Raw genomic sequence first — 27317 nt, 5'->3', positions numbered from 1 at the left:
TCTTGGACAAACTCAGCTGTGAGGCATAACAAGCTCTTGCACAAAAACAGGGAGTGCAGTCTCAATTAGCACAAGTTCCACAGCGCTGCCTGTGAACAGACAAGGAGCAAACATCCCTGTGTCCATTGCTGAGCCTGTGCAGATGAGTGCAGAGGGAGACAAAGCAGCTCCCAGTAAATAAACCATAACTTCCTCTGTGTCAGCAACACAAACAGAAATAGCAGCACGCATCTGGCAGCTGCTGCTCTGCCTTGCTGCTGCTAAAGCAAAGGTGCAGCTCATGACTTGCATTTTTTCTGTGGAGCCTCTGTGGTACCGACTCTGCAGACATGGCAGAGGCACTGCCAGGCTGGCCACCCTTCTTCAAGGCTTTTTTGTAAGAAGCACATGGGGGACTGGAGCAGGAGCTCAACAATCAAATGCTACGTGAACAATCAGCTTTCTGCACTCCATCAGAAAGTGATTTTGGATCACAAGCTCATAGATACTGTATTTATAAAATAGCCAAGGCTTCCTGGACTGAAGACCAACACGCTCAAATGTACACTGCAGCTACAATACACAAGGAGTTTTTGCTCTATAGCCACTGAAATGACTATTAATTTAATTTTATTTAAAACATGTTACTTGAGCCAAAACATTTAAGCAAATATCCTTAAAGAGGGCAGAGACCAGGAAATCCTTACATGCCTACATATATTACCCTTGCAACAATCCACACAACCAAAAAGCTTAAAAATTCAGTACATAGGGAAAGTTCCCATGGGTTTGACTTTTATCAATAACAATTTCCTATTTTCAGAGGAAGTTAAAATTCACAGACTCTGCTGCATAAATATGTTGAAATGATAGCTATTTTTGTACAACTCTTACCATGACAACAAAAAAATATTATAAATATCTGCTTTTTAGGGACTGATGCTGCATATTTTGCACAATAGATGTTCTGAAATTTACTGAAGGACAAAACCTCTAGTTGTTCTAGTGCTCTTTTGTACTCTTGCTCTAGCAATTCCCATTTGTGCTTTTCCAGCTGTAGGAAACAAGCTCACGCTAACACAAGAACCCCTCTTTAAAAGCTGGTGGTATGGATAATCTGTCGGAGTTTCATCTCTAGATTTGGCTTAGAAAACTAAAAGTTGAAGATTTTGTGTGTCATTCCTGTTCTATTGACCATCTAGGCTGGTTTTCCCCCTCCAATGCAGCATTCAGAACATTCCCACAACTCCTCTACTTCAGAGTCCTCTTTTATAAAGGGTTCCTGTGGAGTACAAACTTTCCATATTCAGAATTACCATCTTGACATTTTCTTGCACACAGACTGTTCACAGAAGTCTTTACCATACTATATCCTGTCAGTTGTTTTATTATAGTTCTTAATCACTGTCTAGAAGATTGACTACCGTGTAGGTGATAAGGTTGAGATGCAAAGGGGGATGCAGGCACCTCAAGTACAAATTTAGACCTTTAAAACCCCTTGCTTAGCTTACCTAATTTAAATGTGCTTGAGCCACTTTGGCACCTGAGTTGCTACTAAAATCCCACTTATTTGCCAGGTTTTGCTACTAGATGATTACAACAACTTTGTGAAACTCTCTGGTTTCACAATCTGCATGACCTTACACAGGTGTTGGTAAGGATCCTGAGGAGCATTACTCTCACAACAGATCTACTGGTACTGGCTAAGCACAAAGCACAGTGAGGGGCACAGTTCTTTACTCCCTGTAGCGACATGATGCCATGCAGGCAGAGAGGAAAGGCTCTGTGAGCTACCCAGAAGGTAGGAGAAACAAGACAAAACTGCTGTCTCCAGAGAAATTTGGGTATTTTGCTCCTGGATAGGCCAAGACCTGCTGAGATAGAAGCATCCAAAATTGGATCTGTGGATTCCACCCTGTGGAATAGGCAGTACCTTGTTGTGGATTAGACCAGGATTTAAAAAAGCTGACTTACCTAAATTGCATTTACATTTAAATGAGGAATATTTCCAATAATTGCTGAATGAGGTGCAGACAGCAATAGATTAAGAATCTTAATTTTCAGGAAGAAAAAGGGAAGAGCCATTATTTTTGGCATATCTGCAAAATAAGCAGCAATCAGTTGAAAAACATCCCATGTTTCTTCATTGTATATCTCATACCCTTGACTTATCCTATTTCTTAAATCAATACATTACTACATCAGGTATTTCTGGTTCCCTCTGGACTGATTTAAACATGCAGGATAATTAATTTTCATTGGAGTGCTTCTTCACTGCCTTAAATGTCTCATGTTTTAAATTCTGCAGCAACACATATTAAGTGTTCCAATCTTTAACTACTATGTTTTTAATAGAAATCTTGCTCACCAGATACCTTTTTGCAAACTCTTGCAACTCTACAGAAGATACAAATCAAACTAGTCACACGGCGTTTTTTTCTTTTCAATGAAATATATGGTAGTAAGAAGAGTCTTTCTACAATGTCAGACAATGTACAGCAGGGAAACTTCAATCATCCTTTTAATTAGCAGAGCAGTAATAGGAAAAGCTCCTCACAAATTAGAGAAAGAGGACAGTTAGATGAAATTAAGTAAGTACATAATTTCTTAAGAACAAAACAGGGAAGGGTGTTTCTAGTGTAATTAAAAAGTTCTTGAGATTTGTCTAAAATAGGGAGCAGAGTAGAAGTACCAATGTGGAACAGAGCAGTCTATAGAAAAGGCACAACATTACATCACATATTGAGGAAATTTCAAGGCTATTTTTACTGCTGCAAGTTCTTTCTAGTGAAAATCATTGTCCTTGGTGAATCAGAATGACTGACACCCATACATTTTCTATGGTTTCTGCAGTTTCCTATATCTGAAGAGTTTCTGATTACGATGAAATGGTTTCACCTAATTATTTTTTCAAGTTGCAGTTTTTGATGTTTAATTTTGAAACCTATTTGAGATGTCTTGAACTATATTAATATACTGTATTATGCCTCCATTTCTTTTTGAAGCACTTAACTTTAAAAAATGCAGACTTCTAATGATTTTTAAATTACTCCACTCTGCACATATCAATTTACAACAATTACAACATTTTGCATTTTTCAAAGCACTTCAGTTTTAAAGAGGTTTTATGCTTTACAAGACACCGAAGGAAGAGGCTGCTGATCCATTTTTACCCTTTGTAAAATTACCACCAATCTTGCTAGGAGAGCTTAACCAAAAATAGATATGCTAAATATATACCATCTCCATATAATCATTTTAGGATGAATGTTTTTGTGACTAAGAACTGCCAGTATTCTTTTCCCAATCATAATTAGGTTGCTTCAGTGATATAAATGGATTCAGTGGAATTATGACAAATGTCCTGGAGTAAGGGGACAGAAACTGGCCTACTTTGGCTGAATAGAGTCTAGAGAAACGAATGCAGGACAAGATGTCAGAGGCATCAGCTCTGCCACAGATTTCTCAGTCTATCATATTTCAGTGCTGCAATTAATTAGTGACTCAGGGCTGGATTCTCACCTGAAACACACTGGGATTGCACTGGTGGTATCACTGCAGTTACACTAATTTATGCTAGTTAAGGCTCTGCCCCCCTGAACAACTCTGTCATCCATTTTTCTTGATATTTAATCTCAAGCCTCCACGTTGAAGTTGTCAATCTGAGAACAGAAGATGAGTTTTTTTGTTCAGTTTGTTGATGCTGCACCTTCAATTATCCAGAGCTTTCCTTCTACCTGACATGAACAGTCAGTACTCACGAGTTTGATTTTTTCTTTCTGAAAAGCACTGCCTATACGCCTCAAAGGGAGATGACTCATTAACATCAAGGGATTTTGGATGACAGCCTATAAATAAAGCAACAAATATGCACAGACAGAAAGTAGAAAGTTGACTATTCTGAAGTCCTGGTGACATTAAAATAGTGTACTGTCAGTCTTCCATCCTACTGGCTGTGTCACATATGCAGTAAATCACGCCCATACTGCACAGGTCAGCTGAGCTCTGTGTTCAAGGTCTGACTAATAGTGGATTTTCACATGCTACCATAACTGGATTCAGCTGGTGTAAAGATGCTGAGACTCTGAAACACTCCAAGGACGACCTTTTGCAGTACAGGTGGTTTTCACAAAACATGTTATATAATCAGTCTCACTTAGAGCAAAGCCTGAAATTCCTGTTCTCTATCCACATCTTTTAGAGGTGGGAGGAGACAAAATGGGAAGTGGAGCCCAATACCTTGTGCATTTCTCTTGGGCACATTCACTGTCAGATGGCTAAACTGGTAAGGGATAAATGTCTTTGAGCACTTTTGTGTGACACGCCCAAGGATGACCGAACTAGGAAAAACTAGAATTAAATGGGCAAAGTGATAAACAAGATAGTAAGGAACCAGTTTGAACACAGAATACTCACATTTATATTGTATTATCATGGGTTTTTAATTTTCAGTGCTTTACATCAGAGAAGTATTTGTTTTTCCACAGACTAATTATTAGAGAGCTAAAATCACTTTTTTTTTTTTTTCTTTTTAGTGTAAGCCAAAGCCATTTCAATATTTAAAGACGACCTATTTGCTGTATGGTTGGTGTGACTGTTGAGGCCAACATCTTGGACAATGTGGAACTGTAAGCAGTGCTGGTGCTGTTTCTTTTTGTCTTGGAAAAACCTTGGGAATCCAAGTGGTGGAAAGACAGCTCTTCTCAGAGATGACTGTGGACATCTGCCTGAGATCAGCTCAGCTTAACCCTAATGGCTCTACCTCTCTTACTTTTAGGCAGAAGTGGACAGAACTCTTCTCATTCCTCGTATGGTCCAAAGAAGACTGCAGAAAGCAGAACAGATAACTATTCAAGGGACAGTTAGTAAAAAACTTAAAGAAATAAAGAAGACATTGTATATTTCAACATAGACTACACCACAGATAAGGCAGCAAGCAATGTCTGCCTAGGCCATTGCAACTGGAATTATAACAGTGATATCCCAGGGGCACCATGTGAAAGCTACTGGAATAACTCCATGCTGCTTCTCTAAAAATTTCTGACATTGGTATAATTTTGAAGCAGTGAAAGCCACAGCTTGTTTTTGACCTTCAGCGTTCAAGCCAGTTGGAAAATTGGCAAAACAGGATAATCCATCTTGGTCATGGTAAATACATGTCAGTCTATAATCACACAGAACAATTAAAACACTTTGATCTTGTCCATATAACAAACCAAATTTTAGGTACTGACAGAAGGTGCTTTTTTAATTTCTTCTCCTGAAGTCACATATGGCTGTAGAAAAGACACCCATCAATGTTGTTTTGATTGGTGTAGCTAAAAATCTGCCAATATTTTCCGAGTGAAATTCAGTTGATGTTGCCTAAAGAAGGCAGAAGAATCAGAAGCATATTATCTGTATGTTTGAACATTAGCTGAGATGAAGAGCCTTTAGAAAGAGGTGCATAAGCAGCAAGGCAAAGCCTGAATGAAAACCATGTCATCTCTGGGAGAGGTAAATTGAAATCTGAGCTAACAAAAGAAAATGACTTTTCATGGAAGTTCAATATTGTAGGGTAGAAAGAGGCCAAATATGTCTGAAACAGATATCCAGCTAAGGATATTGAAAGGATGGATCTTAACAGAGCTGAATAAAAAGCCATCATAAGTTGTGTCCTACAAGTAGTGCAGGATTAGCATTACTAAGTATCTGAATGACTTTCAAGCCATATTGAGCTGCTTTTATTGAGAACCAATTCAAACACTTCAATGAAAACATATCCTGACAGCTGCTTTGGAGTTCTGCAAGAGGATTTTCTGGCCCTCAGGGGATGGCAACTGGCCAGCAGGAACTTTGGATTTAGAAGGAGTATCCTGAAGTGGGGCACTGAAATTAGGTTTTGGCAGTCCACAGGTCAGAGCAGAGATGGAGTGGACATTTGGAAGGACTACAGATAATTTGACAGCCTTTCACCTCACAGAAACACAATTGCAAGACTTTGCACCTATTCAAACTGGGAGCGCAAGGTGCACATTTTAGCATAATTAAAACAATTTACTTAGGACACAGTAGACTATCCTTCATTTTTGGTCTTTGTCTGAAGCTTGAATTTGAAAACACTAAATAGAAACTATGAGTGTCAAACAAAAACTGAAGGATGAATATCTTTTTTATAATGTTCTACAGAAAATCAAACAGCATGAACAACATGGTCTTTTCAAGCCTCAAAAATCCATGAATGATTCCAGAGCTCAGGCTGGAGCTCCAAATATTGACAATACTTCAGCATATGCATGGGTCACACAGTGACCCTTCATCTCTCTTCCTCCATATCCACACTGATTTTTATCTTTCCCCGGTCTTCCACTTGTGAAATGAAAGTTTGTATTGTCTGAAGAGATAGGGATGGGCAGGTAGGGGAAGGTATCATAGAGATAAGCTCATCCCTTTTCAGGTGGGTCACACTGGATCTGGAATACTATATTCAAAAACATTCTGGAAACTTTGTTATTTCCCCATTTAAAGAACGCCAAGATATATTCATTTCTATTTACAAAAAACATAGAACTTAAACTAATGTATCCTCTATTTTGAAAGTACATGGAATTTCCTGGGGAACACAGAAATCCTCAGTAAAAGAGTCTGTGTTCTTCAAGGTGATACCGAAAGGCAAATTTTCCCAGCACTGACAATGATGTGGTACAGAGATGGCAGGAAAGTGCAAGGGTTTGAGGCAAGCTGAGAGACTGCTCGTCTATCAGCTGCAAGCTTTCCTTGTTTGATTCCAGATGAGCAGTCTGTGGTTTACCCTTTTCATCCTCTTCATAGTACAGAACTTCATGACTTTTTCCATTCACATATGACAGCTCGTTTATTCTGACCTTGTTACTCCTTTTATGTTTTCTTACTTACTCATTCGATGTTTTCCTTCCTCACTAAAATCAAGCTTTATTTTCAAGATTCACAGCAATCACTGATCCTAGGAAGAACATCTCAAGCACAAATGAAATCTATATTTCAGTCTAACACTCAATGTATCGCCAAGACCATCCTGATTCTAGTCTAACACCTATGAAGAAATATATATTTGAAAGGAGAAATCAGAAGTATCTGGCTATAAAGAGATAACTGCTGATGGTTGTAAAGCCATCCTTTGATAACTCAGAAGACAGTAGGGATGAAGAGAGCTATCTTCCCTACAGGTTGATGGAGGTAAGGAAAAAAGTTGCCTTCTAAAAAATGATCAAAACAGCTTTGGAGGTTATTTATTAGTTTTTTGGTCCCTTACTTAATATCTAATTGCCCCGTGCAGCTGACACAACAGACCTTTCCAAGATTAACATTGCTTTTTGAGCTACAACAATATTGTATTAGAACAGAATTAGTCTGCATATTTTGTGAGCAAAAAATTAGTACATAGCTAACACCTTTCCTAATTATTTGCTACATTAATGGAAGTACTACTATACTAACCTTCATGGAATATTTTTAACATATAATAAAATACAGAATCAAAATGAAAGCAACTGGTCTTTTCCTGAAAGCCAATAAAAACTCAATCCTTATCAAAGCAGGTGCCATATCCGACAGTGTCAGACTAAAATTACACGCATTAATTTTGGAGTGTAGAATGAATGCAGGGTCTTTGTAACAAACACTGAGAATTATTAGCATGTCAATATCTTGTTGCTTAAAAATTCATCATGTAGGGGGACATTTTGTAAGTCCCTACTTAAAGATCATAACCATACACTTCAAAAGATCTGAGCGGAAATTTATACTGTTCCAAGTGCTCTTTTGAATGATGATTTCTAAGAAAAATTGGTGACTTGGACCACTGGTTGTATTCCACTGCATTCAGCAAATCTGTCACTTGCATCTATTCTGTACTGGGATGTGCTACTTATCATCTGAGATTTCGGCTTTGTGAGCTCTAAAGGGGAAAAAATAGTAGTACCCACATTGGTAATGACACGCTCCATTACAGAGTAAAATGTGCAGAGTGCATTCATTTCAAGAAAACAAAATGTAAACGTACAAAGCACACAGGAAATCCACTTCAACTCCTAATCAAGTTTAGTGGGAATCAAACCTTGATGGTCCTCTAAGAAAGAAGAGAATTTTTATCCCAGCATGAGAGAACGGACGGTCATTTTTGTTTAAAGATTTTTTTGACAGAGCTTTCTTACTCATCAGCCATTGCATTTAGAATTTTTTTTTATACACTCCCAATCTCTCTCAGAAGCGTGCATTCCCTGATTGCATGAGTCTGATCAGTGGTCAGCAACTCAGGTGAGACTTATGCTTGCCTCTAGTGTGTGCCAGGAGGCACTTGCACTCTTACTGGACTACTGTTCTTGCTGTCACACCATCAGGCACACAACATTCTTGTCACAGGGAAAATGCATTTCTTATCCTTGGCAACCGAAAGCCAGCATAAAGCACAGGCAATATTGATAAAGCAAAACCTCCAGCATACCTGTGGAGCAGTCTGACCCTGTCCACTGTGGCTCACAGCTGCAGATTCCTGCGTCCAGGAGGAAAGTCCCGTGCCCCGAGCACTGCTCCTGGCACACGGGAAGCGAAGTCTCACAGTTCACACCACCCCAGCCTGTGGAGCAGTGACACTCCCCTTGGACACACACGCCATGGCCAGAGCACATTGGATCCAAGCAGTCCTCTGGAAAGCAGGGAATATACAACTTAGAGAGTAAAACTTGCAACTTCACACTGATTTACTAGTGAAATACAACGTCGGGAATTCAGAGCAATTCGGTAATTTTTGTGCAATCTAACTGAAACTATATTAACAAACATAGTCTGTGTTAACATCTGCAAAAGTGTAAGCCAAAAACAAGGAAAAAAGCAAGCATGGAGACAGTTAGAGGCCATATGAATCTGCTTGTCATGGATATTGTCTTATTTTTAAAACACAGATTCCCAGGACAGGTCTAAGTCTGTGAAGTTTGTGCTTCAGCAGCAGGGTTGGGAAAGAGCTGGAGCAATTAATAATTACTTCTATAATCATGCTTTGTATTTCTAGTTGGGTATTTGTGCTCTGTGTTTTATTTACATCTGGGAAAAGAAAGATTTATTCTTTCATATTCCTGTGGAAAGCTATCTCTAGAGCCGAAAATTTGCTACAAAAAAAGGGTCATCCACTAACCCCGAGTAGTGAATTTCTGACTCCATGCTTGCTGCAAAAAAAAATAAAAATCTCATACACTCATAAAAAGTATGGGCAATTGCAGGTAATGAACAGCTTCATAAAAGTCATAACGTACTGATGAACAATTTGCAAACAAAGAGCTAAATTTGTTCTCAATTTGGATTAAACTATTCCTAGTGAAAAATTCAGGAGCTCTGTAGAAGAATTTAAATCGGCTGGTTAGTCCTGTATGAGCAGCATATTCTTTCACAAAGCCCCAGCATTGTTTTAACAAGACAGGTTTTAAGCAGGAAGCAGTCTGCCTTCTCTGGAGGCTGCAGGAAGGCTGCAGAGCTGAACAGGATCTGTGGGGTCTGAGCATGGGAAACAATCAGCCAGCAGCCCATCCATGTTAGATCACGCTTCAGGCTGACGGTAAAGAGGCACTGTGAAAGTTCTGCTATGTATTTTTCAAGTATCAGCACAAGTACTGTTTTAATAATTAAATTGTAAACTTAAACAGTACTCTGTGCTATGGGAATGAAGAGATGCTCTCTGCTTCAGGAAGGGAAGGCTAAATACTTCAGACACAGAGATTAATGGCCTCCAGTTTATAGGACCTTTTGACCTAAAAATAAAGAAGCAATGCTTTTTCTTTTGAACTGCTACACCACCAATTCAAGATCTAATTTCAGGATTTATTTTTTTATCTTTTTCAGCCTTCCAGGCTTGTGCATAGCACCGTGTAATTCTGAAAGAGGGGAATCAAGTGTTTCTGGACAATGCACATCTTGCTAAGCATAGGACAAAAATACACGACAATTTTCTCTCATCCTGAGACAGCTCATTATTTTGCTGATATTTTAAAATTAATTGCGGGACTCCATTTTAGGAAACATAATCTGACAGGACAAATTCAAAGGACTCCCACAGCAATGAATACATGCAGCTACTGGTGCTCCCTGGATAGTACCTCTGTTACTATGTCCGCTATGTTAACAGTACTGCTAGAAGACTAAAATCATATTTACATACAATAATATAATCTCAATTCATTCGTGACAGAATTATCTCACTACTGCACAAATTATGTTGTACAATACAAACTGAACAGTCATGTCAAGCACGCAACGATACAATAAAAACCCACCATACTTGGTTTACACTTTGTTTCACCCACCATATTTCTACATAATTTCACCTTTTTTTTTTTAATTTAAGCAAGTTGTTTACTATAAAAATCCAGTGTTTTCACACTCTTGGTTTCAATAGCTGTCTGAGTACATTTATGTCAACTTCTTTTCCCAAACCATTTTGCAGGGTCACCTTATGGCAAGAAACAAAGCAACTAAAACCAGCAGTCAGCCTCTCACCAGCTACAGGTTTGTTCAGCAGCATGGCCTCAGTGAGGAAATCTGTGTATTACTTGCTTTTCCCCATTTGGGTTTTCTACCAACAACTATGTCAGAAGCATTCTCTTGATTGTCCCTTTAAAAACCATTCCAGGTATGTCAGATCCATCAGATCCATCCTGGGCATTTTTCTGACTAGAGAATTCAAGCCACATAAAAAGCCTCCTCTGTGTGCTACTCAAAAGAATCACTGAAAATCTATATAGCAGGAAGCACAAAGTATGCTGTCACCAGCTTCAGGCTAAGGGGACTAGTGAAAAATCATCAAATCAGGGCAAGCATGAGGAAGAGTTCTGCTTTCCAAGGCTATGCACAGGGGAGGAAAGTCAAAGCTGATGAGCTATCTGAGACACGCTAAGAGGGAAACAACAACTGCTTCTGTCTATACATGAGGGCAGAGACACATCAGAACCAAAACCAGTAAAAATACAGTTACTTGTTCTCATCATTTCCCACTTTTTATTAGCCAAGCCTTAAAGGATGCCTTTAGTACCCTGAACACAGGCTCCCACTAAAAATGACATATGACAACAGAATTACTCAATATGCTCTAGTAAACTGAGCCTGTTTGCTGCTCTTTTGGCTTTATATTGTCAGAAAAATCTAAGATGTGGCAGAGTGAAGAAAGGGAAAAGCTGATTACGATCATCTGATTGCTCTGGAGAACCACCACATCATATTTTTTTAAATGATCTTCTGACTGCCTTACCCTGAGTTTTTCGCCCAGTAAAAAAGCCTGGGCAGGCGCTCTGATGGTGTGTGCTAAGGGACCATGGTTACAGGCAGCAAGGAGGGCTGGGGACACCAGCCATCCTTCCTGAAAATAGTAGCTGGAGCCTGACAGAAGAAAAGTGGAGACAAAAAAATTAAGATGGTCTCACAACTTTCACAGAAAAAAAAGAAATCCTTGCTTCCTGGGATGTTTTCCAGGAAACTTTCGGAGGATTGAGAACACACTGCTTGCAAAAACTTCCACCCAGTTCTGGTCTTGCAACTGAGCTTCAATGGAGGGGGAGAACAGAAATTATCCGAGAACTAGAGTCCTCTTGGACCAAAACAGAAACTGAGGATTGGCCATGCTACAAATATTAGATAGTCATATTAGACAATAATTAATAATTTTATCCTTTTGAATAAAAATGTGATCTGCCCACTGACTGTTATTGAGACCTGAGTACCTTTACCTTCCAAAATGTTCTATTTTAACATTACTTTCTATGAGGCAGTAAAGGAAAGGTAGTTTTGAGCACAACAGTCAGTACTGCTTCACAGAAAGCCAATCACACATACGTGAGTTTTCAACTACCTTGAAACAGGAGTGGAGATTAAAGACAAAAATCAACCCCCCTAGCTATAGAGAAGGAAATTTCACCAACCTTGCTCACAAATCTCTCCTTTGTATCCAGGGACACAGATGCAGACACCCATGATACAAGTACCATGGCCAAAGCAGGTTGGATCAATACACTGCTCTTCTGGAACATCACACTCCGGTCCTTTCCACCCATTTCGACACACACAGTGACCTTTCTCATATTCTCCATTTCCACTGCACAGCACTGGACAGGAATCTGAAGAAGGCAGATTGACCTTTTTAATGTATTTACATACTTACTAGATTAACATTTATTGCATTTATTGTTCTGTAAAATTGCTTTTCCACTCCAGCTCCTCGATCCTCCATTTGGTTGAAGGGTTGTAACAGACTGAAATCTTTGAACTAGGTAGTGCAGCAGTAATACAATGTCCTCATCTCCTCAGTCTGTCTCACTTGTATACCTTAATTTTGACCTGAAATGGGATATCTTAGAAGATAAAAATAATTCTCTCCCCTTGACTGGCTTCTGCAGAAAACTTGCAGTGATGCCTGCTTATGATTTTCAGTAAGATTAATATTTCTTCCCTGTGTACTGAAGCAAGATCCTGCCCTTTTTCCTTCTAAGACTTGATGTTACTGAGGTTTTAGCCATTACTAATCTGTATGTAAACCAGCAATGTGGAATCTTAGTTTTACAATCCAGTATCTATTTCTGAGCCAATTGAGGTCTTAAAAAAAAAAAAATAAAGTCAACCCTACATTTGAGGAGACATTGGAAAAACATGAGAACTTCTGGACATCATATGCAGCAGATGATGGATAATACCGACAGAAATATCTGAAAAAGAAATAAGGTCACTTAACATGTTTTTTTGCCTTAATGCTGGAAAACTGTCTGTAAGCTGCTTTAGGTTTCTTATCTACACCCTATTCAAGTTAAGACCACAGAAGCATTTGATTTACTTATGTTTTCTCCAGAGTGAAACTGTTTGTCATTTTTAAATAACAGAAAACATTATGCAAAGCTAACACACTTAATAAAAATGTATTTTACAATTACGGAGAGGATGAAAAGAGGGATGGAGGAACTTATTAACTCTGAAAGTCAGGGAGGGAGAAGTGGTTGATGCATGTTAACTCAAGTACAGCATCAAGAAACTTTCCACATGTGTGCTTATACTGTATCTGCCATCTGGCTGGAAAAAGGAATTTAATCTCCTTTAATCACTTTGAATCTTTGCAAGCCCAGCAGTCACACACCATAATCATGATCCCTGCCATGCACTGTGGGTCAGTTAATATGAGATTACCTTTTGCACAATCAGGACCAAGGAATCCCGGGAAACAGTGGCAGTGCCCTGAGATACATTCTCCGTTCCCATTGCAATTAGTAGAGCAGTCATCCAGGATTTCTGTTTATTCAGAAAATTGTGCACAAAGAAAAACAGAAATTGGTTGAATTTGAAATGAATGGCATCTTCACCTCACTCTGCAGGACACATCTCAACATACAAATAGGTGCAGAAGCAGTAAAAAGCCCATTTTCATTCATAGGGAGCATAAAACAAAATTCCTGTTCAAGCAGCTTACAAATATTTATTAGATTTTGTCCTGACAGCTTTGAGATAACAGGTGCATCATTTATATTACACCAAAAAGCTTTTAAAGTAAGTGTTCATGTAAAATTTACCACCATTAAAAGCACCACAGGATCCTGAGTATTTGCTGAAAAATGTCCACCTTAAACACTTTCTTTTATTGCTGAAGTAATTTGTTTGAAACCTGTTTATAGAGTAAATTGCCTTCTATGGTGTTCATTTGAACCATGTGAATTGAATCCCTTGGAGAAGGGCAGGATTTCCACTTCTATACAATCAGATAAACAAAAAAATAGTCTTGTGTATGGTGATGAAATTCAATGCAATAAAGGACTAAGAACTAGATTTGAAGGAAAAAAACCCACCTTCAGTTCTGATCTTAAACTTGCCTACATTTTATCACACAGCTTTGGATAGTAAGCCACTTAACCTCACACATCTGAGGACAGGCTCGTATCTGTACATGGATTAGCAGGTTTTAATTTACACCTGTATTTCCTACAGGAAAGCAGTAGATTCACTGATTTATATGGGGTTTGAACAAAGAATATGAAGTAAATTCAAGCTAAGATGATTCTGCACAGAGCAGGTCACTGTCAGGTCAGCTCTAGGACTGAGGGGCTCTGCAGCCCACGCAGGTGCTGAGCAGGGTGGGAGAGGAGGGGACCTGTGACTGTTACATGCACTAACAGATGTGGGAGGTACCTCTGACTATAAGAAGATGGGAAACAGGACTCCTTTGTCACAAAATAACAACTGTTGAGGAAAAAGAAGAAAACCCAGCTCCTTTTTAAGAGTATCTGTCCGTAGCAAGTGATTTGGGAGGAAAAGCTTTCTCAAGGAAGAGTGTACCATTGGAATATTTAATCTGCTATGCTTTTAAACTCAAACATTGTCAAATGATGCATTATAAGCACATCCTACAACTAATAAACATAAATGAAATAACTGTATTTTGATCTTATTTATGGGCACTTGGACAGATAAGGATTGGCTCCTCTTGAAAATGCCTACTGTTATTTGCCTACTGTTATTCGGGCTATTGTTTATATTAGACAAGAGATACTTGATATGTATCTATTCATCAGATACCCATAACCTGGACACAGATGTCTGTTTCAAAGTCAAAAAACCAGCTCATTTTTAGAAGTAAGTTTTTTCACAGGTATGCTGTTTGTTATTAATTTTTCATACTGCTGTTCATTATCAACTCTTCTCTTGCTCTGTGTGTGCTCTTGCCTGCCTTCTCAGTTTTCCAGAATCACATAATAAATGTGATTAGGTCAATACATTGACCTAAAATAAAGAATTAATGGTTTGAGAAGTTACTTCCCCCCAGTGCAACGTCCAGTTTGGGTTGCCCTTTATTTAGCTAACAAAACTTGAGGCATGCCACATTTTGTATGCAAATTACCCCCCTCAAGGGAAAGTCTGATCCGAGCTTTAGCTAAAGTGTCAGCAAAATCAATTTTGTACATAACTAACACTGAGCATCTTGAAATACTACCTAGCAGACGCTGATGAGGAGGGCATGACTGGTTCACAGTAGCACACAGCAGAGATGCAACCAAGCTCTTGCTCTAGTCTGAGTGTTTCTGGTCCTGGCTGATTCCTTTGTCAGCAGAGATGTCAAATATGACACCAGCCCAGTCTGGGTAAGAAGTATGGTTCAAGGATTTTTACTTTTGTTTTTGGAAACCCCCAGAGAGACACCCAGGAACCATTTTGCACAGAAACCCAGGAGAAGTAGATACCCAGGTAATGAAAACAAAATAGCTAGCACTGTTTTCAAATGCATCTGCAACAGATTCTTGCTGCAGCATGAACAGTCTTTTTCCCAAAAATGTCTTCTTGCAGCCATTTTGAAGCTGAAATATAAGGATTCCTGCCTGCACTGTGTCTAACACGCTTTCCTCTTTAACACACAGTTTGTTCTGCCTATTGGCCACGTAAGGGGATGGACAACTTCCTTTTTACCAACTACAGCAAGAACAAACTGCAGCAATTAATTTCATCTTTTTTTTTTTTTTTTAGAGGTTATGCTACTAAATGAAACCCCCCTGTATAAACACTGATATCTTACAGCAGAAATAAACAAGGGGGTAGGAATTTGGATTCTGATCTGGGCTGGAGTTTGGCCAGGTTTTATAATCTTTGTACAGAATCTGCAACCATGTTTCACAAATCACTTAAATATTATTTTCTCATATGGCATTGAATAATGGCATATTTTCTTGCTTGCAAAAGATTCACTTTCCTGAACAGAGCAGATATGAACTTTTATACCAGAACCAGTCATTGAAATTCCATCTCAATTTCTAATTTTCTTTTTCTATAAGTCCTTCAGAATCTTGTTATTTGAATCATACTGTCCTGCTCTGCAAGGTGTTCACCACAAAGTAAAAATAGTATCCACTTTTTCTGTAGAGCAGATGGCATGTCCATTACTAGTAAAGACATCTTGCTAAACATATGGTAGAACAGGTTAACTAAAGGGTATAGTGGTTAAAGTCTTGCAGCAAACCAAGACTGTCATAAATACAACACTTCACCTAAATTTAAATTCTGAAAAAGCTCTACGTGTGAGGACTGCTCACTCACCTACCTCTGCAAACACTTTTCCACCTCTATGTGTTAAAAAGGCAGTAGGAATCTGATATGCAATCAGGACACTGCCTCCTGTCTGCCCTCTGTATTCCAAACAAAATGGTGCATTTGAATAACTGGATAAAACAACACAACCAAACCACAACCAAAATCCACAAAAGCCACCTTTTAGATTTTCTGACTTCTAACTGACTCAAATACTGGAAATAAAAACTTAAAGCCTGGATAATTTTTGTAGAATTTATGGTTCCCATGTAAGTAGAGAGGGCAGATATAATCTCTTTTACTTTGAGCAAGATAATACCAGAAGTTACTCAAGCATTTAAGCTATCACATAAAAATCTTAACGCAGAAAAACTTCACACTTAATTAATTTGATAACATCCATCTTTAATATACAAATGTTGCTATTTGTCTAATATTGGCTTAAACATGAAGTTGCTCCACTGAGGTGAATTAAACTAAGCTGAAATAAAACACGTTTAAGACAGTACTTAAAAGAAGTTGGAACTAAGGTCAATAATTTCCAAATGCATCTTTCCAATGTAATAATCAGAATAACAATTTGATTGTAGTTGTTCTTACCAATTGCTGTAGTTAGTACAAACACTTGCTCCACTTTCTTTCCATCATTGTAGAAAGCCATATGCCAAGCTCCTTGATCCATATACTCGATGAAACCCGTCTCTTGCAGTGAAGTTAAGATCAGGTTCCTGGGGGCTTGCTGAGGCTCCTCTGAGTTTTTTGGGTCCTGTTTAATTAACTGTTTTCCATCCATCAGTTTTACAAAATCAAACTGAAATAATAATGAGCAAAAATTAACCAGCTAGCAAATATTCATGAATCTACCCTGCACGTCTCCTTCAAACAGGAATAAACAGCTGAAATCTTATAAGGAATTGCCTAAGAATTCACCAGTGTGGACAGCAGTTGCATAACCCAGTCTGTTCAGCTTCAGGTTACATATAAAAAGCATTATGGTAGGTCAGAAATCTGGCATCAAAACTTGCTGTTTGCTGTGGCAGGGTAAAATCAGACTTGCTGCACCAAATACAGCAGTTTTACTCCAAAAATTACATCTCTTTAATGGGAATAATTCCAAAATTCCCAAGCTGTAGTTCTCGTGTTATGCAGCTATTCATCTCAAATGCCAAGAACAGATTAAAGAACCTATTGTTCTATACCAGGTTTTTAAATCTTTGCCCCTTACTATCGATATCATATATCAAAACCTAAATATACTTTTTCCTTATATTGAATTTTATTAATACAAGTAAGTATATATAAGTTCTTAATACCTAACTGGCTTAATGCTGACAACTTTAAGACCTGTTAACCTCAAAGCATCAAAGACGTAAACCTTTCTATGAATCCCTGTTCAAGAAAAGTTTATATTTCTCTAGGGTTTTTAGGCATTCTGATTTTCAGTAAAGTTCAATGTCAGATCAACTGAGGATCCAGCTCCAATTAAAGTCAATGACTGCTAAAAGTGCTTATTTCTAGTACCAAAACTCTAGTAAATAATTTCTGAGGTTAGAGTAGATGATTTCCAGAGGACCCTTACATTTTTCCGTTACTCCATGTACATTTATCACACTCTATGGAGTGTGATCCTGTTATAAAGAAAGATGAAAAATCTATTATCTATAGAAATGACAGCTTCATATGCCAAATACAGTAAGGCTATTAAAAAAAAAAGTTGCATGTGACCAGCAATATTGCATAAGTAATATTTATTTATTTTAATATTAGCTAGGTTTTTTCCTGCAAAATCCCCAGGAGTAAGCACTCAAAAAACCCCATCATCACCTTAGAAACCAGAAAGAGCTTTTTTCTTTGCTATTAACTCTTTATACTGACTATGCAATTTGTTTGTTTTAATGGAGTCAGAAAAAGATTAAAGCATTTTCAAGTGATCGGGCACTTCATCCCACTGCCCTTGCACAGAAGATGCTGAAGCTCCGCAGCAGGACGGTGTGTACCTGTCCAGCCTCCCAGACAGTCACATCCCCGTGGTCACAGCTGCTGACCTTTCTGGTAGGACACTGTTCCTATCCCTGAGAGGGAATGGTTTGAGCACAGAGCTAGAGCTCAGCAAAAGAAAGGGATTACCAGACTGCTTTTTGTGGCTACAGCCAGTCCCTCCCTCCCTCCCTGCTTTGAAAACGTATTATGAACATTCACATCTGCTGCTGTTTGAAAATGTAAGCATGATAGAAGCAGGATTATTTCAAATTACCTGCGTATGAGTAGGTGGGATGTTTCTTCTGCCATAAATTCCCAGCAGAGAATCCTTTGCCAGTGAGATGTTAAATTTCAGGTACACTGGGTGGTGTATTGTAATTTGGAAGCGCCAGAATAAACCAGGGGGGATGGTCTGCATAACTTGGGCTCCAATCTCTACTTCTCCCGTGTCTATGGCCCGGCCTTTCTGAAACACTGATTTTCCAAAAACAAACAAAACAGTCAGTTGTGCATTCATGCAGGGTGGAAGATAACAGGTCACAAGGTATAAACGTGCCTTAGATATACAATGGAATATAACAAAACCAACCTCTAAACAGAGGGCATTTTGCTGAAATAACTGCTTTTTTTAGTGAACATGTTGGAAAATACAAATAAACCTGCATGCAATGTTTCCAACAACATGGGGCATTTTTGCCCTAAAAATCTTGGAACGCTGCGCTGCATATGAAAAGGTGGAACTGCTGCTGCATAAACCATGGTCTTTACCTATCAGCTATAGAAACAAAACCCATTCAACTGTGAACACACAGAGAGAAGGCAGTGGGACATTCCTCCTCTGACACCTATTTCAGACTGCTGCTGAAGGGGCATTGCATAAGCTACACAAATGGACCCCAGTGAGGACAGAAAATCCATCAAACCCAGTAGTTCAGAGCCTGTGTGCAAAGCCTAGATTTCTATTAATCACCATGCCTAATGGTTTTATTATGGTAGTGATAATCTAGTCCTGGAGAAATAAAGAACATCTGTTCTGGCTTGGTCTTTCTGCATGAAAACGCAATAGGGGCACGAGGAGAGGGACAGGCACTCTGAAGAGAAAACTGGCATAATTTCATAATGCTGAACAATAAATTTGCAGACATCTACAATATGTAACTTCACACATGGGTATGAGAGAGCTGAAATAGAAAGGGAAATGGAATGCATAAAGAAGACTTTGCCAAACTAAATTGGAGCTGGCTTGCTTTGCTGGCTTATATCACCAACTTTGTGTTTTTTAATGCCTGTCTGTGATCAGCATCGTGACATGCTGCAAATCACAGACCCAATCCTGCTAACATTTGAGCTAATTCCATTGAAAGGTTTGTAAAACTCTGACATTTCCATCCTTTCTCTCAACTAGAATAAAAGCAGGATTGTATGTGCCATCAGAGGACGAGTCAAGAGAAGAAGATTGAATTCAGCAGCCATACCCATTTCTGTTTCATTTCATTCCAGTATCACAGTGAAAAATATTGAGGAGCAAAGTGACTGGTCTCTCACCTTTTACAATAATGCATATAAATTTCTAATCCAATATAATGTACGTGAAATTTTATAAACCGGCACTGGAAATGAAAACAGCAGCAGCAAAGCCAGGGCCAGCTTTTCCTGAACGTGGTAATAACAAAGACCCTCAGTGGGACCTTACAGAGGCTTTAACTAGCATAGGAAGTACTTAGCATTCTTAATGAATAGAGATTTAATTTACAAGGCAGGAGCAATTCCCAGGGTACTGGATCTTTCAGCTTTATGGCTGCTTTGTGTCACCAAACCTACAGCAAGAACTAGGAGCTACCTTTTAACACCTCATCACGTAAAAGCATCTATTTTTAGCGTACAGAACTTGTAATCTAATACTGTGAAAATACACCCCTTAGTTTGTGAGTTAAAATATTTCCAAATTGCTGCTTTAACAATGTTCAAGGTGAGACTGCTCCCCAGTTTGCTTAATGGAAAAAATCTTGAATGTTGAGGTTTGAAAAGAGAATTAAACTTTCTATGTTAGACAATGAAAGTGGATCCCTTCCCACTCCAACTCATAAAAGATCCTACTAGGCTTGTGTAAATTTACAAACCTTTTCCTGTATTTCCAGTACTCCAGAGATATTAAATCTTAATGATTCTTTGCAAGCAATTACCTGAGGTTAAGTAAAACACTAAGGAACTTTTTGGAGTTATTGACACATGGTAATTAATGTGAAACAATTACAAGATGGTAGAGCTAAGTAAAAAGTCAAGGATACAGTATCATTTTTGAAGTTAATGGCATTATTGGTCAGTGTTCAAGGTCTTTAAAACACAGTAACTGCTTCTTATTTTGTTGAAGGGAAAAAGTCTGGGTTTTTTTGTTGAAAATAAGAAGCAATACATCTTTAGTCTGGGTGAATTTTCACTAACTGATGTTATCAAATGATGCTGAATATCATGTTAGTGTTTCTAGGCTCAAAACAACGTATCAGACTTTTTCACATTTGGCTGAAAATACCTTTGCTTTAGAAACAATTTTATCTAAACTTTAAAAAAACCAGATGCACTTATATGTCAACTTATCTCATCACATGGAAAAGAAGTGCATGCTGCTGTTGATAATGCTAACAGGAAAATCTATATACTATCTACCACTAACTGATATGATGCAGTTGAAGTATCTCTACCTTTCAAATGCTAATTTTTCAGACAACCACACAGCATGGAAAGGCCACTGTAGGAGCCATGCCTGAAGTGCATGTTTTCATATTCACTGAGCCACTGTGCCTTCTTTACAGAAAAAGAATTTAGCTCTGTTTCTCTGCTTAGTTGAATTAAGTAGGTATTTGGCTGGACAAAAAAGGCATCTGAAGATACATGAGGATAGTCTGTGAAGAGTGTACTTCCTTGCTCTTTCTTGAAAAAGTCAAAAATAAGCTTTTAAAATTACAGTGCTGCAATACGATTCTGCTCTTGTTCTAAAAACATTTTTCTTATGACAAAGTATCATTTAATTATCTATATTCAATTCCTTGTACAGCTCCCAATATTGTCAACTGGTATTAATTCTTCTCTATTCTTTCTAAGCACACTTTCCTTGGAAGTCTAAAACAGAAGATAGATTTCTATTCACAGGTTTCTCTTGGCTACAAGAAAGAAAAACTCCAAACAGCGTGGTGCCAATTACCTTCACAAGAACATACCCGTATGCTGATTATTACTGATCCTGAAACAATCAATCTCCTTGTACTCCCCTGGTAAATACCAGCATCAATAGGATGTCTGACTTTTTAATCACATTACTACATATTAAAATGTTAACTCATAGCCGTGGGTCAGTGTGTTATAAAGTGACTTCTTGAAGAAATCTGACTTGCTGGTTTGTAAACCTGATTTTCATTAAAAGATTAGTTAAAATATATGCTTTCAAAGTTTGGAAAAGCCTTCTGTGCTGCTGCATTGAGTTGGGAAAATGGGAGGCCGCAGTATCTGACAGCAGTTATTTATCCCTGTGAAATCACATCAGAGGCTTTAAGTTTGCAGGCAAAGCATAAACTTTTGGTGGTATCCTGCTGTAGGGAAAGCAGTTGCCTGTTTCCAAAAGCTGCCTTTCACCGCATCCACAGGGAAAATTTTTTATGAGGACTGGGAATAAAATTACTGTTATATATTAAAAGTGACAGAAAGAAACAAAATGAGCAAAAATTAGCCAGAGCCAGACTATACATGTACTAATTCCACAGGATTTCTCTTGTGTTTTTCCCAGAGCATACTTCTTGCTAAAATACATGCTGGATTCCATGTTACCCACAAAAGGTGAAAGAGGACAACAGTTTAGCTGTATTGATGAGTGACCTGAAACTGCTGGATAAGCCCTCAGTGAAATGGCTCTGCTATCACAGACCTCTGCTCTTCAGTGTTGTGGGGGAGTTGTGTAGCTACTCTAGGCATTGGGATTCCCTGGGGCAAGGCAGGTGGTTTGGGTTTTTACCTACTAGACTGAGTCTCTATTGACTCATTGACTCACACACATATCCTTTCCTCTGTTTTCAAGCAACTAATTTTTAAAGGTTTTTGATCTTTTTTTCTGCACATCCTCCCTTGGAAGCCAAATGCTTTGGAAAAGCTTTTATTAATTCTGTAATATATTGACAAAAAGATTTAATGCAGTTGAGAAGAACTATTTGAGATATTTTCCATGGTGCACCAGGACAAAAATATAAAAGTGTATAAAACATTGACTGCAATTCACTACCAATCCATTCTAAGGGACAAAATAATGGATAACAACGTCATTGTCTCCTTACATATATTTCTATTGCACATTTATCTAATATGATGTCTATCCAGTTGTGCCACACTGATTTGCAAGACTATTGATGTGCAATGCAATCTTCCTCCTGGAGGGATTGGTACAACAATGTCCCACTTTGTTGTATATTTTCAGTCATAAATCTTACCTGAAATACACAAAATCAGATCCCTGCTCTGAAATCTGAAAGCTCTGGAAATCTCACATCATTGCAGAGCAATCAGTACAGTTTTACCTTCCACTTAACAACTGGAAAGAATAGGTTTCATATTCTACTTGCATTCAGTTTTTCTGATCTAATTTGATTTACGCGCTTTTTCTGAGTATCATAAAAAGAAATGGGAGGGCCACCTGCTTCTCATGGTCAGAAAGCATCGTCACAGGGGTGAATCGGAAGCATGGGTCAGAGCTTGTGACTAATATTGGAACAGGTGATCTAATAACATTAAATGACAGGACTTGAGAGGAAGGAATTGCACATCTCAGACAGTCCTTTCTGTTTCATACTCCTGGCTGCACTGTCCACTCCTTCCCTGTCCCAGCTCTGGCACTTCTTTGCCTCTTCAAGAGGTCTGGTTCAGCCACTTCCACGGCACAAGATTACCTGCATTCTCTAACAAAGCCATTTTCTGCTGCCATAGGGAACTGATGTGCCTTGGTCATGCATGAGACAATCCCTGCAGTGGGCTCAGGGATGTATGGAGCCACAGAGGGAGGTGGGAGGGCAGAGCAGGGCCGTGCCCCTGGCAGCAGGGAGCTGCCAGACTGGCTCAGGCGTTTTGTGAAGCCGTGGTAGACTCCTGTGAGCTGATTCACTGTGACTGGTTCAGCTGGGATGTGACAGGATGCTGTATTTTAGCTTACGCCTTCAAGAACTGGATGACTTGAAAAGCATTAAGATTTCTACCCTTCTGCACATTCTGACCTGTCAGTACAAAGGGTTTCATTTTGCCTGAGATTGACTTCGGTCTGCAAGACAGGCATAGCATGAAGACCTCTACACAAGTGGGAGCAAGGCAAATATTGTCTCCCCTCCCCTAAGACAGAAGCCACATGCTCTCACTTCTCTCACAAAAGAAAGGCAATTACTGTGCTACTGAACCTTCCTTTCCTAGTGGTCTGAGTTGGTTGCTAATTTCAGTGAGAGTTCTGCTAATGGAAACTATCTGGTTATGGGCTTTTCATAGCCGTTTTAAAATTATACTAAAGAAGATAGAACCTGAACTCAAAATACTGTCAAAATGTAGCAAATACAGAATCTGAACAGCAGCAATGCTTAACTATTCATCATCTGTCTGTCTTCTCATTCACACATACCTTTTTTTTCTGTTTTATCAGAAACTTTTCCTCCAATTGGTGAGTAAGTAGTATCCATGGATTCTGTTCCTTTATTTCCTTTGCTAACTCCATTTTCATAGAGCTGCCCTTCCACAGGTTGTAGTTGCCAGGTTAAACCAAACAAGTGTACTGCTGCAAAAAAATGAAGACCAATTAACTGATGTCTAAGCTACAGCACCTTCAGTGAGACTACGAAAGAATGTGATGACCCAGTTTCTGCAAAGTCAAGTATTACTTTGTTCTGTTAGTAATAAATCAGCATTTCAAGGGGGCTAATGAGCAATTTACTATTTTACCTTAAAACTCAATGTTTAATTAGTTTCCACACTTTTTTTTGGAGCTCAGCCAGGTCAGGGTGATGAATTTCTACAGCAATTAATGGAAATACTTGCAATTAAAAGGATAACAGTTGAATAAATTCAATATTGTGTGACAGATTCTAATGTTACATCAATGTTGTTCCTCAGCTCTTGACTCTCAAAGAGCTCAGTTTGTTGATTAAAGCATTGACAACAACTTCTCACCTCTCCAACCCATTCTAAGTAAAAATGTGCCCACTGCATTTCCAAATCTTTTCATTTAGGTTAAACATTAGTAAAAACACCGACTCCATAGATTTAGTCTAGAATTGCACTGCAGATAAAAAGCTGGCTCTAGATCTAAAATACATGTAATTATTTTACAACACAAATTAACAGAAATATAATTGTTATTTATGTATGCACTATGAAATCTACTAAATAATTCTTTTAGGAAGTTATAAATTATCCTTATTACCATACACAGGAGCTGCCTACTCTACTTAGCTCGCAGACCCATTTGTGTTTTCTGCTTTCCTCTCTTTGTTTCTGATCTGAGGCCTCAAAGGATGGTAGGAGAAAGACAGCAACAGAGGATCTTATTTTAACATAATATTATACTGCAGTCAGTCTAGACAATTACCTAGGTCTTACTGAGAAGGGCAAAGTATTCCAAGGAAGAGGTTGCCTTAGCATTGAAATAAGTCAGCAGGAAGGACAGATGACCCACTAAAATATGAACTGAGGATCACCCCCACTGAGGAGCTGAAATTGTCACGTAAAGAGCAAAGCTCGAGCAGCAGCTCTTTAGCCACATGCAGCAATTTGCACTGACTAGGATCTGCCCACAGTGGGAGACTAAAAGGCAATATATTTGCTCTTCCTGAATCATGTAGGAACCTCAGAGACTCTCAGGAGAAGTGTGATCTAGAATGGGTCTTGCACTAAGAAAGTACATAGTTTTATTCTGCGCTTGCACGTACTTCAAGGAAAAAATCTCAAGACAACCAAGAAACTTGGAGTCCATTTCCCACATGTCTGCTCACAAGCCTCCCTTGCATGCTGAAAAGTTAAAGTATAAAAATTTAACAAAATCCCAAGCCTTGAATGGATTCCCAGCAGGGGCTTGCCAAAACTATCACAGGAATGCAAAGCTGTTAATCTACAGTCATTAATTCCAGATCTGTGCACTCCTGGGTCACCCAACTACAGCTACATGATCCAAATGAAGCAAATGAGAGCATTTCTATTGAATTAGTGAGGTGACAGTATTTGTGACTCATTTATATTTTTTATATTGGCTTCAGAAGAAGAAAGACAAATTTACTGGATTCTCAAATCACTGACTCACCATCAGATTTGGGCTCTGAAGACAAATCACTGGGCAGCAGATACCCACTCCCCAGAAGAGATATTAGAAGCTTACTCTACTGTCAGTTGTGAGAACTCAAGCCAGAGACTTGCCTGGATTACTTCATATTCTACAGGATTGAAATCACCAAGGCACCATGCTAATACTTTGAAAAGGGTCTTGCAGTCAGATCACACAGAGCTAAGGTCTGAGCTTTGAGTTTCTTAATGCAAGACAGATTACTTCTACATACGGAAGGTACAACAAAACCCAACATGCCTTGACATCTCTAGAGTAGTTGTTCTTGCTCCAGGCTTGAGCTTCTAGACATTATTATCATTTAAAGAGTTAATAACAACAAAATGGAACAAAGTTCAATGGGACTGATAACTAAAGAATTTACATTTCATTTATACTAATGCAAATAATTACATCAGCACTTCAAACAGATCAACACTAGAAGCAAAACACAACTGCACACATAATTTCCTAAGACAGCATTTGCATGTGCTGCAGAGGGTATGTCACAAAGCAAGGGCTGAATGTGTACTGCACCTTTTCCTTACTGCCTGTCTTTTCCAGATCACACACTCTGTGTGTGTTGTCATCCACTTGCACTAATTCCAATCATTTACTTGCTTCATCTTCCTTCAGGCTGAGGAAGTGCCGTTGTTTTTATAGCTCGTGCCAAAGCCTGGCAAGCTGGCAAAAGTATCTGTATCTACGTTTGACAGTCAGCTTCCTCCCTGAGAAACACCAACTGCGTTGTAGATAATGATGGTCTCTGCCAGCCTCAGACTTGCTGTCCATGGGAGGTGACATCGGGCACCGGTGGGCCAGATTTGCACCAAAAAAATGGGCACAACTGAGTGCTTGAAGAACAAAGCACATTGCTGTGAAAATAACGTCTGCTTGAACTGAACTGAATGACTTCTAGCACTGTAGAAACCTGGTCACCTTGCAGTCTTAAAATCATTCCAATTTTTATTGCGTTGGTTTTAGCTATCGAGAAATTACCTTCAGATCCAGGTGTCACTGACACTAAGCAGACCACATACACCAGTAAAGCCATTCATTCCTACATATACCTTTTTCAGAAGTTAACTACAGGGAATAATAAATGTTTATTTAGTAGACACAGAGCCCTACCTTGTCTCTTCATTTTCTGTGATCCTTTTCTTTTACCTAGGGTATACATAATTCCTACAAATCTTGTTTCCTACAACATATGTACACTATGTTTTAAATATACAGTTATTTCACCAAATAAGATTACATAAAACTTTCAAATCTCTGTCTCTCAAATCTCTTTAGAAATAAGTAGGCATGTATTGAATTTCATTAAAAAGCTCAAAAGAACTTCTCTTTTGAGTTATTTTCCCTTTGATTTTTCTAGTGGATTTCTTGCTTTTGATTTTCTCCTTTTACACAAAGGGGCACAGAAAATGCAATTCAACTGTGGGCCACAATGTCATTTCCCACAGCATAAATCCCTTTGCAAGGTTCTCAGCTGTATTTCCCATGTGTAATGCCCAGCTATAAGATCCTACTCCGTAGACCAAATAGAAGATGATACCATCTCTCTGTCCAACTTAGCACTGGGCTGGGTAAAAAGGAGAGAGATTCACTTTCTGATGAAGGCCTCTGCCCTTTACTCAGAGTTCAACCTTTCAGACTGATGTTTACACAAGAAGACCTTGACTGCAGTACTCCTGAGGGCTGGTTGCTGACTAAAAGTACGCAACCCACCATTAGGATTAAAGATGCATTACATGATGTAGCTCAGGTTCACACAGAACACAAAACAGCCTTTGAGGTTTGATGACTACACATATTACAGAAAAAGCAAAAGCTACTTTGGCTCTGCCTATCTGGCATTCCAAAAAAATTTCTGCAATCACATACCCTGTATTTTGCAGCACCTAAAATACTTCAGCTACTAGTGGGGTGCACAAGGTCACTGGTGAACTGCTACAGCTTCAGGCAGAACCCAAGG

General features: G+C 38.7%; 1 protein-coding gene across 6 annotated transcripts in view; it reads right to left on the bottom strand.

Annotated features, from left to right (window-relative positions):
- The window catches only part of TENM1 (teneurin transmembrane protein 1), a 511156-nt gene that overhangs the window by 109693 nt on the left and 374146 nt on the right, over positions 1-27317 (bottom strand). For 5 of the 6 annotated variants that reach the window (XM_027687147.1, XM_027687148.1, XM_027687146.1 and 2 more), the window contains 6 exons: positions 23651-23803; positions 18284-18483; positions 16630-16840; positions 13150-13251; positions 11898-12092; positions 8441-8641 (listed from right to left, as the gene is read on the bottom strand). In XM_027687147.1, coding sequence (XP_027542948.1) covers positions 8441-8641; positions 11898-12092; positions 13150-13251; positions 16630-16840; positions 18284-18483; positions 23651-23803 — 1062 coding nt within the window. The remainder of the gene's footprint in view (positions 1-8440; positions 8642-11897; positions 12093-13149; positions 13252-16629; positions 16841-18283; positions 18484-23650; positions 23804-27317) is intronic. The other variant, XM_027687149.1, reaches the window with a different exon arrangement.

The sequence above is a fragment of the Neopelma chrysocephalum genome, unplaced genomic scaffold, assembly GCF_003984885.1.
Source record: "Neopelma chrysocephalum unplaced genomic scaffold, ASM398488v2 Primary Assembly neopelma1_73b, whole genome shotgun sequence".
Taxonomy (NCBI): Eukaryota; Metazoa; Chordata; class Aves; order Passeriformes; family Pipridae; genus Neopelma; species Neopelma chrysocephalum.
Note: the sequence above shows the minus strand (reverse complement) of the source record. Positions and strands in the feature narration are given on the sequence as shown.